This window comes from Larus michahellis, chromosome 4 (genome assembly GCF_964199755.1).
Source record: "Larus michahellis chromosome 4, bLarMic1.1, whole genome shotgun sequence".
In the NCBI taxonomy this organism is placed as follows: Eukaryota; Metazoa; Chordata; class Aves; order Charadriiformes; family Laridae; genus Larus; species Larus michahellis.
In genome coordinates this window covers 42,081,546-42,092,902 of record NC_133899.1, presented here as the reverse complement: position 1 = coordinate 42,092,902, position 11,357 = coordinate 42,081,546, and the positions used below count along the sequence as shown (strand labels likewise).

General features: G+C 53.9%; 1 protein-coding gene across 1 annotated transcript; it reads left to right on the top strand.

Moving 5' to 3' along the window:
• The first annotated feature begins 4,360 nt into the window (after positions 1-4,360).
• Positions 4,361-10,265, top strand: LGALS3 (galectin 3). Its single transcript, XM_074582419.1, has 7 exons — positions 4,361-4,442; positions 7,145-7,199; positions 7,330-7,352; positions 7,666-8,046; positions 8,241-8,329; positions 8,598-8,766; positions 10,006-10,265. Exons 3-7 carry the CDS (start codon positions 7,335-7,337, stop codon positions 10,159-10,161), a joined length of 813 nt encoding a protein of 270 aa, XP_074438520.1. The 5' UTR covers positions 4,361-4,442; positions 7,145-7,199; positions 7,330-7,334; the 3' UTR covers positions 10,162-10,265.
• The last annotated feature ends 1,092 nt before the right edge of the window (positions 10,266-11,357 follow it).

Below are 11,357 nucleotides of genomic sequence, written 5' to 3'. Positions count from 1 at the left end.
TCTTACCAGCTTCTACTTCATGCTTTCACATTTGCATTTCAACCTTGATGCTGTCCCCATTTTCCTGCTCGGAAAGCCAAGCACAAGCAACGCCGTGTCACCTGGAACACAGGGCCGATGGCATGAGTGGGTCTTGAGCTGCCGCTGCCACCCTCCTCGCCTTGGTGCTCCCCTGTCGGTCTGCACCGGCTGTCAGAGTGAGTAGCTGCTAAAAAGAGGGCGTCTGCAGAGTGACACCGAGGAGAAAAACGCCCTGAGTTGGTGAAAGAAAAATCAGATGCTGGAAAAAATGAGCTCATGGCTGGTGTGTACCAGCAAAGCCTGGCGCCCTCCCTCTGGTTGCTCTGAGCTGGTGGCTGCAGATCCGCCGTCCCGTTGCCATCAGCAGAGGGCAGCGCTGCTGCTCCCAGCCCTTCCGCCTGCTCTCCTTGCAGATCCTCCCTGCCCGGGGAGGCTGGGTCTGGTTTGATTATTTTTAACATTGAACTTGATTAAAAAAGTGGGGGAAAGCAACCACATTTTAGTGATGTACAGTGCCCTTTGGAGATGGTGTTGTCACTTGCATCCTTGCACAGACTGTGTGAGGTTTGACTTCTACAGGAAGAACGCAAATGCCCTGTACACGAGATTTAATTCTGAGCCCTGTTTAGCGTAAGGATTCATAGGAGAATGAATTTTGGTGCTCTGCAAAAATCTAATATCAAACCCCATGGAGCAGAGAAGGAAAGTCTGCCAACCTGCCCGGGACTGACAAAACTCTTCCCTTTCCCACCTCCTCTGGTTTCCTGAGCTACGGTAAAAGCCACCCATTGCGGCTGGACTCAGTGATCTTAAAAGTGTTTTCCAACCTAAGTGATTCTATGATTGCTGTTGTAATAAAGTTATTTTAAAGTAAACTCTTAGAGTGGTTGGTATTGCAGCTGCCTTGCTTCTGGATCGGGCCGAACTCTCCTGTCTCTCTTTGGCCTTCACCTTCCCTTTCCATCTCCCTGTGTTCAGTGCGGTGGTATCACACAGGGCTGCTTCTCTCCTTATCGAGCATCTTTCCCATGCCAAAGCTGTGCCTGGGCCAGCTGGAGGCAAGAAGCCGCCAGGGCTCTCCACCTGCCTGGTGCATCTCCTGGTGCTACACCCAAAGAGACACCAGGATCACACCTTGGCTTTGCTGGGGGTAGGCTTGGACTGATTCAACCCCCTCCTGCAATGCAGCACTCCTCCTTTTGGATTTTTAGGCTGGATTAGTTTTCTGTAAGGTTGAATGAGTTGGCTGTGTGTTTGGGGAAGCACTGAGCATGGCCAAGAAAAGCACCGGGACCTCATCTTTTTGGTGGCAACCAAGCCATGGGGGTCCTTCACCCCATCCGCACAGATGTTTGGGATCACTGTAGGCATTTCCCATGCAGTTATTTAATAACATGAGGAGGAGGTAGCTACTATGAAGTTTGAAGCCCAGGGGACTTTTGAGGGCTTTTGTTGGTGTTAGAAGCCATGTGAAGCTTTCTGGGGGGGGGGGACTTGCCATTCTCCTGGCACTGTCGGAGCAGGAGGGAACTGGAGGAGCTGCCCTTTCACACCAGCTCTGTTTTCTAGGAGAAGGAAGCTGCAAAGGCAGGAGTTTTGCTTTGGCCTTATAAAGAGAGACTAAAAGGGAGCTGCTACAGGACAAAGGCAGCGAGTCCAGACTTGCTCGTACTCGTGAAGGTACATGTGAGCAGCAGGGATGGTGCTGCGAGCATTGATGCTCTCTGTCTGCTGCTTTTGCTTTCTTTACCATCCAGCTTGAGTTCTTGAAGTTCTCAACCTTCCTCTGCATTGAATTTTTCACTAGCGCTAGAGCAGGGCCATGTTGGGGGGGGCGTTGGGCAATGCAGCCAAGGAAGCTCTTGGATGGGCCATCTCCCCAAAAAGTGCTGGTTGAGGAGGAGTGGGGCTCCAGTTCTCTGCAGGAAGCTGGTTTCCGAAGTCCTGGGAGGACACGGCAGAGCCTGGCAGGCCATGGAGGACAGTCCCGTTGCCTGCTTTTGCTGCACTGCCCTTTTTGATTGCCGTGGTGAGTCGGAGGTGACTCAGCCACTGGCACGCAGGGCTGGCACCGCAGTGACATCTCGGGGAGGTGCAAAGGCGGCTGGGGCACTCAGATCCTCCTTCCTGTGTCTTGAGAAAGGGAGGTGACATTGTGGCGGTTCCTTTTCCCCAGCCTGGGAGGTTGCAGAGGGAGGAAGGAGAGACAATCGCTGAACTTATCCCCGTGGGATTTGGGGTAGATCTGCCGCCCAGATGTTGCACGTGGTGTTTGCTACCAACCCCACGCACCAGTCAGGCCACAGAAATCACGAGACTGGTAAAATCATCACGCGGGTGTGCGTTGTTCCGCTCTGTAAAGGGGAGCGGATCCCTTGTGCCATCGAGCTTCTTGCTCTCTGGTTTCATTTCCTTCCTGTTAATTTACTGTCAAGAAGACAGTATTGTATGTCAGGGCCACGGAGATGCTGGGAGGGCTGGAGCCCCTCTGCTGTGAGGACAGGCTGAGAGAGTTGGGGGTGTTCAGCCTGGAGAAGAGAAGGCTCCGGGGAGACCTTGGAGCCCCTTCCAGTCCCTAAAGGGGCTCCAGGAAAGCTGAGGAGGGACTCTGGATCAGGGAGGGGAGCCATAGGACGAGGGGGAGTGATTTTAAACTGAGAGAGGGGAGATTTAGATGAGATACTAGGATGAAATTCTTGGCTGTGAGGGTGGTGAGCCCCTGGCCCAGGTTGCCCAGAGAAGCTGTGGCTGCCCCATCCCTGGAGGTGTTCAAGGCCAGGCTGGATGGGGCTTTGAGCAACGTGGTCTGGTGGGAGGTGTCCCTGCCCAGGGCAGGGGGATGGGAACTAGATGGTCTTTAAGGTCCCTTCCAACCGGAACCATTCTATGATTCTGTGACAAGTGAGAAGCAGCCTTCCATTTATTCATTTCCAATAAGCAGTTTGAAATGATTGCTTTAAAGTTATTTAACTTTATAGAGACACATCACCCACTGGGGTGGGGCCTTTTGCCTCAGAGCCTTGATGTCCGCAAGAACAGAAGGTGCACAGAACATTAACTCCTGACATAAGTCAGCGTAGAGTAAAGGGCAGTGGGACCAAGTACAGGGTCGATAATTCTGAGTTGTAATTGCACCCTGTCATTTTTATACATATTTTTTTGTGTGTATATATATTTTATGTGTGTATATAGATATATATTTATGTGTCTATATATATATATCTTCTCTTCTCTTCTCTTCTCTTCTCTTCTCTTCTCTTCTCTTCTCTTCTCTTCTCTTCTCTTCTCTTCTCTTCTCTTCTCTTCTCTTCTCTTCTCTTCTCTTCTCTTCTCTTCTCTTCTCTTCTCTTCTCTTCTCTTCTCTTCTCTTCTCTTCTCTTCTCTTCTCTTCTCCTCCCAGCAGCACCATGCAGAAGGTCAGAATTTCAGCCTTCAAACACGCCTTTTTCTTTTCTGTTGCTTTAAGCCGTGAAGCCAGCTGAGCAACAGGAGATGATTCACCCTTAACTTGCATTAAAACTTGTTGAAATTATAGCTGCCGTTAACAGCTTTCCAGCACCGGTCCTTTCTGCATCGAGTGAAAACCAAAGCTTTTCCAGCTTCTTTTTTTTTCTTGGCAGTCTCCGGAGAAAACCTTTAAAATTTAAAACTAAATTTGTATTTTACTTTATTTTACTTAGTTGTATTTATTTTAGCTTCTAAGGAAAAGGAAAGCCTCTGATGCGGGGAAACAGGCCCCAAGCATGGACATAGACCCGCTCGAGACATAAAACACAAGAAGCCCAAATTTTTTTCCCCGTGTAGTTTTGCCCTTTGGTGAGGTCACCACTTAATAAAGGGGAATAAAATAATGTTCTTTGTGCTGCTAGTGACTTTATGAGCTGAGGGGGACCCCTGGGGATGCCCCAGGAGCCGACGGTTGGTGGTTCCCGGAGCATCCCCCGGAGTCCCCCCCAGCTGCATCTCCTGGGGCATCCACGGGGACCCCACGGCTGCAGCTCCCAGAGCATCCCCCGGGATCCCCGTGGGCAGCATCTCCGGGAGCATCCTCCAGGGATCGCCCAGCTGCATCTCCCGGAGCATCCCTGAGATCCCCCCGGCTGCATCTCCCGGAGCATCCCCTGTGGTCCCCGTGGGAGGCATCTCACGGAGCATCCATGTTATCCCCCGGCTGCATCTCCCAGAGCATCCCCCGTGGTCCCCGTGGGCTGCATCTCCTGGAGCATCCATGGTTTCCCCCCGGCTGCATCTCCTGGAGCATCCCCCGGGATCCCGGTGGGCGGCATCTCACGGAGCATCCCCGAGGTCCCCGCCCCGTCCCCGCCCCGAGCAGGCGGGGTCCCCGCTGCCGTGTCCGGGCCACCCTTTTCCCGTGGGTTCCCAGTCCCAGGAGCCACCACCGAGAGCCGCCGCACCGCAAGGTGAGTGGACGCATCCCACCCACGGGGGTCCCGAGTGGGAACAGAAGGAGCAGGAGCGGGGTTAAGGCATGTATTGCCTTGCAAAGAAAGGGTTAAGGGTGGGCTTGTCCCCACAGCGCATCACCCGTTGGGGGGTCCCGGGTGGGAGCAGGGGGATAAAGCATGTATTGCCGTGCAAAGAAAGGGTTAAGACTGCGCTTGTCCCCTTTGGCGTGGGAGCGGGAGGTGGGACACCTCCCGGGGCAGCTGTGCCACCGGCTCTGTGGTTAATAACAGCAGCCGCGGCCTATATAAAGCACTGGCTGGCTTTAGGGAGTGCCTGGGTGGATATTCAGGAGCTATTAAGGCTGTTGGCAGCTCACAGGGTGCCGGGGTAGCCCTGCCCGTGCCCCCAAAACCACGCAGAAGCGCCTGGGAGGCTGGAGACATCACAGAAAGTCACTGCAGAAATAGCGCCGAGGGGAAGAAAACTTCTATTTCTTTCCCAAACAGAAGTTTTTCCACTTTGCGTGAATATAGGAAATACTTGGGGTGCTCTATAGACATCTGCCGTGGGGTTTTCCTCCGCGGGGTCGGTGAGAGCTCAGAGAGCTGGTGGAGGAATAGCATTTTTTCAAGAGTTTGGTTATAAATATTGGATCTGCCATCCCGGTCCCCACAGGGAGACTCCTGCCACGCTGTCCCGAGGCAATAAAAAACCCATGCAAAGGTGCGAAATTGCTCCAGGGCGAAGATGTGGGGCTGTCCCTTGGCTGTGCCCCCTGGGAGCCGGCATTGCCCCTCGCCGGGGCACCACAAGCCCTGGCAGCCCATACCTGCGGCTCGACCGAAGGCCACCCGGCGGCATCCGTCCCTGGGGCGCCTGCGGGAGCTGCGTGCCCACCCCCGGCTTCACCCTGCCAACAAACCACACACCCAAGGGCTTAAAAATACCCCAGAAGGCAAATAAAAGCTTTGCAACACACTAGCTGTTCAAACCGTCTGGGCTGCTCCGGCTTAAAAATCCGGCGGGCTCAGCAGGATGAATATTTGCTGGTTGTGAAAACTTGGGAGGTTTTTTTGTTATTCCTCAGGCAGGGCAGCCGGATTTGCTGTGACCTTTGTGCAGACAAATGTTTCTTTCGGAGACAATTCTACTTCTCTGTTTTCAATTTGGAATTTTCCTTTTCTTTCCCCGTTTCTGCCTCTCCCTTTTTTTTTTTTTTTTTTTTTGGTGTGGTGTTTTTTTCCCCCCTCTTATGAATGCTCTCTTTGATGGGCGGGATCCAGCTCAGGGCCGCGGCTATTCCTGCACGCAAGCGGGTTTGTGGCATGTGGCCCTGCCACGGCCGAGCGGCTCCACAAAACTTTTAAGGCAGCTATTATCGGCTGGCCCGGAGCGGCTGGTGGCACGTGTGTCGTGTGTCCCTCCTGCCGTGCCCTCCAGCCCACGGTGGGGGACAAAGGGGAACCCCCACCCGGGGGTGCCACCCTTCTCTCGCCTGCTGCAAGCGTCCGTCCCGTGCGTCGCGGGGTGGCTGTGCCGGTTTTGTAGCCCCTCATTTTTTTAGTGGAATCTTCTCCGGGATGACCTTCTCCTGTTCTGGCAGGGGGTTGGACTTGATGGTCTCCAAAGCTCCCTTCCAACCCCCACCATTCTGGGATTCTGTAGGGACACAAAGATGATGCGGGACTGGAGCCCCTCTGTGCTGAGGAAAGGCTGAGAGCCCTGGGGCTGTTCAGCCTGGAGAAGAGGAGAGGGGATCTCATCAATGCTCAACGATACCTACAGGGCGGGGGGCAAGAGGATGGGGCCAGACTCTTCTCAGTGGTGCCCAGCGACAGGACAAGGGGCAACGGGCACAGAGTGGAACACGGGAAATTCCATCTCAACAAGAGGAAAAACTTCTTTCCTTTGAGGGTGGCAGAGCACTGGAAGAGGCTGCCCAGGGAGGCTGTGGAGTCTCCTTCTCTGGAGATATTCCAAACCTGCCTGGACACGTTCCTGTCCCACCTGCTCTGGGTGACCCTGCTCTGGCAGGGGGTTGGACAAGATGGTCTCCAGAGGTCCCTTCCAGGCCCTATCATTCTGTGACTCTGTGATTCTGTGGTGCTGCCTCGGGGAGGGGAAGTGAACAACGCCAGCCATCGTGCAGGACAAAACCACTACGTGGGTGCGTGCGTCACCCAGTGTCCCGCGCTGGCAGCCAGCACCTCCAGCCGGGGCAGGGAGGTGGCCGTGTGTCTGCTGGAGGCAGCAAGAACAGCTGACCGCTGCCCTTTGGGTTTTTTTTTTCCTTTATAAAAAGTGGTTTAAGGCTGGAATAAATCTTCCTGACTTGGGAGCAGAGCAGACCTGGCACGGGTGGGGTTTTTTGGGGGCAGATCAAATGCAGAGCTCCATGATGAGCTGTGTTTCTCGGAGGAGGAGGAGGGTGCTGACGTGGTTTGCAATGCAGCGTGAGCAAAGAGCAAAAACCCGGTGAAAAACCCATGGGGAGGCTGGTGGGAGCCCAGGGCGCTTGGGGCAGAGCAGCCCCAGGTCCCCACAGTCCCGTGTCCTCTTCCATCTTGGCACTGGCGGCGTTGTAAGGTCAACGATGGTGTTGGGTCAACAACAACCCTGCAGTGGCCCATTTCATCCGGGGAGGGGTTTTGGGGCTGGATTCACCCCCAGAGCCATCCAGGCTGCTCGCGGCAGTGACCCCCGGTTTCTCCCGCAGGTCTCGGACGAAGGTTTGTCCCGCGGCACCGGAGCTGTCGGCTCCGCCTGGGCAGGTACGTGATGGGGACTTCCCCGTTTCCAGCCTGTTGCTGCTGTCACCTGTAACTCTTCTACAAAATCTCTATTTTTCGGATGGTGTATGTTAAAAATGACTTCAGCACCTTTTGTCTTTTCCTTTTTCAGGAAAAATGTCAGACGGTTTCTCTGTAAGTATGGCTTGCTTTAGAAAGAAACCCCACACACATATGGGGGCTGTGATTGTTTAATTGCCGTGAAGCGGGGACCTTCAGCAGGGGTGGGAGCATGGCGGCACCAACCTGAGTGACTCCCCAAATCCCTCCCCCCAGTTACATGGGCGCTTACTGGTTTTCTGGAGACCTCAGCCCAGGTACCCACCTGGGGAGCAGCTGGGGCCTCGGCACGGGCTGTAGGACACAAAAGCTGGGTGTTGGAGGGCTCAGCCTGACCCCAGGGTTCAGGCCACCCACCTAACCCTCCTCCTCTCCCCTCTCTCCCCAGTTGTCTGACGCCTTGTCCCCCGGCAACAACCCGAACCCCTCTGCCCCCCCACCCCAAGGCTGGCCCTCCTGGGGGAACCAGCCGCCGGCTCCGGGGGGGTTCCCGGGCTATTCCGGTCCTCCGGGCACCTATCCTGGCTCTCCAGCAGCACCAGGCGCATACCCAGGAGCACCGGGAGCATATCCTGGAGCACCAGGAGCATACCCTGGAGCACCGGGGCCATATCCCGGAGCACCGGGGCCGTATCCTGGAGGACCAGCAGGATCAGGACCATATCCAGGAGCACCAGCAGGATCAGGACCGTATCCTGCCCCCGGGCAACCGCCCAGTGGCCCTGGATTTGGGCCCCACCCTCCGCAGGGGGGACCGGCTCCTCCCATGGTAACAGCTCCATCATATCATAAGGATTTCTGTGTCTTCGCTGCCTGATTTTGCCCGTCCCTGGGAGGACCTGGGGCTGGCTGTCCCTGGGGGGGGGGGGTGGCATGGATGCTCACTGTGTCACGGGGGGCCCCCGGTGTGTTGTCACTTTGGAGGTGGCTTTCTGCTAATAGCAAATCCCCGTTGTCTCCCAGAAAGTCCCCTTCGAGCTGCCCCTGCAGGGAGGACTCGTCCCTCGGACGCTCATAACCATCACAGGCACCATCAACCCCAACCCCAACAGGTATGGGGGGGGGTGTGTGTGTGTGTGTGTCCATCGCTGAGGGCAAGGAGGTTCCATCGGGAGCTGGGATGGAGCAAGCAGGGGCTGGAATTTGCTTTCCCTTCCTGAATAACACCTGCCTGGTGTAAAATTAAGTATTACGCTAAATAAACGTGTAAACGCCCTGCTGTCGCCCAACGGGGCCTGGGGGTTTCGGCAGGTCCTGCAGAAGAGCCCAGGGCTTTGGTAGAAGGAAAAAAAAGCAGCGGATGCGTTATTGTCATTGCAGGTTTTCACTGGATTTTAAGAAAGGGAATGACATCGCCTTCCACTTCAATCCCCGCTTCAAGGAAGACAACAGGAAAGTCATCGTCTGTAACTCCATGTTCCAGAATAACTGGGGAAAGGAGGAGAGGACGGCTCCCAGGTTTCCATTCGAAGCTGGAAGACCCTTCAAGGTAACAAAAAAAAACAACCCTAAAACTCCATCTTAATGGAGCCTTAACGCTGGGAGGGTTCGGCCAGGGCTGTGTGACAGGACTCGCTGGAAGGACCTTGATGCTTTTGCACAGGAATTGGCTCCCAAAGGTGCTTTTGGGGCAGTTCCCAGCTGTTTCCCTGGTTTCCAGCACAGCAGGTCCCACCGCCCCCCCCTGCACTTCTTACCCCCTCCGGCAGGTCCGGCTCCTTCCCCCCGCTTCTGCTATTCCCATTTGTTATTAAATCCTCCATGTTTACGCTGCAGCTGCAGTTGTTGGGCAGGTTTCTGCACCGCATTTCCCCCGTTAGCAGCTGTTACAGTTTGAGGAACCCACAACTATTTATTGTCGTTTAGACCATTATTCTCTCACCCCATGAACCCTCCCCAGCTGGGAAGGGGAATCGCGGCAAAAGAAGGAAACCTGAGGGCTGAAATATAAACAGATTTAATAGAATAAGACTAAATAATTAACATTAATAATACAAAAGAGCCCATATGTGCAGATGTGGGACGCTGGGAGCACTGTGGCTTTGGGAGGAAGGGAAGGGCTCAGGGCTCTGGTACCGGGGCAAGGAGTGCTCAGGCTGGCAGCCATCAAGGGACAGAGAGAGCGAGGGAGAGAACTCCTCAGCAAACTTTGTAATTTATACTGAATGGGCCATTCGTGGTCTGAAATAATCCTGTTGGCAGCTTGGGGCAACTGCCCGGGTCTCGCTCCTCTTGAGCGCAGGCTGAGACCTTGGAACCCGCATCTCAGAGCTGGCTATAATGTAAATATTTTCACCATTTCAGACACTTGAGTCTTCTAAAAATGCAGTTTTCCCAAGCAGTAGAAGAGACCTTACTGAAAAGTAAAACTACTGAAAGAGAAGTGTGTGTCTCAAACCAGGCCAGCAGCCCAGGTCTCTTCACCAGCCTTTTCTCCTGCAAAGTGGTTTCACAGGTGGCGAGGACGCAGCGCTCGCCCTCTGAACCGTCAGTCACGAGGAGGCAGAAACCCTGGGCTAAAACATGAAGGAGAAAGAGTACGGCGGGGCTGTGGGGAAGGCAGAGCTCACCCGTGTTTTTGCAGCTGGGAGTCGCTGCGCCGGCTCCTCCACATGCCACCGGGCTGGCAGCAGCCTTTGGCCAGTGCCAACCTGCTCCAGTCCATGGCTTAAAACGTCTTCCTAAAACAAAAACCTGATGGTTATCTTCGGGGGACGTTGTATTTCAGCTCCAGATCCTGTGCGAGGTGGATCACTTCAAGGTGGCGGTGGACGACGCTCACTTGCTGCAGTACAGCTTCCGCGAAAAGAAGGTGAACGAGGTCACCAAACTCTGCATCGCGGGGGACATCACCCTCACCAGCGCCGTGGCCACCATGATATAGCTATGGCGGCCCGATTTTAATGCAAACTTAGTGCTCTTAACATGGCTTAAGTGCCTTCTCACAGGAGTACTTGGAGGTAATAAAACGTACTTTCACAAGTAAAATTTGTTTTCAGTAAGATCTCAAAAGACACGACCTCCTCCGGCAAGCGGAGCTCAAACATGGGATTCTCTGAATTCTATTTGTTCTGCTCGGTAGAGCAGTTACTCCTTTTTCACTGAGAAAAACAAAATAGCGCAGCAAAGGACTTAAGTTCATCCCTCCAGGGAGGAGCAGGAGGTGCGTGATCAGGCTGTGAACAGGTTGCACGTAATTCCCAAAAGTGTCACTGCACTGGAGGTGTCCTCTAGGGAACACTGGAAAACGGGGAAAACACCAGCCTGCGATCCTGAACCAGAATTAGGTATTTCAAGAGGGGCCTGAGAGCTGGAGGAAGTAAAACCTCTCCCCTAGAGCGTGGCTAGAAAAGTTACCCCTCTCCTTCCTTTCAGAGGCCCATTTGGTGGCCCAAATCGGCGTGTCCTGAACACGCTTCCCTCCCCAGGGAGATCCAGTTTATACAAGCGTTATATGCATTATGTCCTCCGTGGAACGAGTCACGAGCCTTGTGCCTCCCTCCCTTATCGCTTCTGCGTGAGTCAGGACCGGTTTCAAGGGTGGGGAGGTTTATTGGCAACTTCACCTCATGAGTCAGGCTGGTAAAAAAGAAAAAAAATAGATGTTCTTTTGGCTGTGAGTCACTCTCCTGGTCTCGTCTGCAAAACAAGACCAGCACAACAGCATCTCTTTGTCATGTCTCATACTCTTTTATAACAGTCGCTCCATTTGTACTTGGAGACGCCGAGTTACAACAAGCAGAGTGTTGAAATTCCCAGCAGACACAGTAGCCTAGACCCCGCATGCTGCTAACATCGGCTTAAGTGTATGTGTCAGAAATCCCTCGTTAACCATGATTTATCATGCAGTGTTGAAGGCTGAGCAGAGCAGGCGAGTCGCTAAGAGCTATGTGCTTGAAACGATCCATTTAACTGGAATTTAGTGATGAAGAAAGTTGATTCCAGCAAAAGAGTAACACCACATCACATCAGCTTCCTCTGTTTATTTGGCTGCGATCGGCACACAGCTTCCAGGTTAAAACTGAAGGCAGAGGAGCTGCCCCAGCCGCAGCGGCAACGCTTTCGGCTGAGGGATCTGAA

Bases quoted from the DNA above. Each gene is read 5' to 3' on its own strand.
- LGALS3 (XM_074582419.1), top strand. The intron at 8,330-8,597 runs GTATGGGGGGGG...TTGTCATTGCAG, and splicing joins ATCAACCCCAACCCCAACAG to GTTTTCACTGGATTTTAAGA. The intron at 8,767-10,005 runs GTAACAAAAAAA...GTTGTATTTCAG, and splicing joins AAGCTGGAAGACCCTTCAAG to CTCCAGATCCTGTGCGAGGT.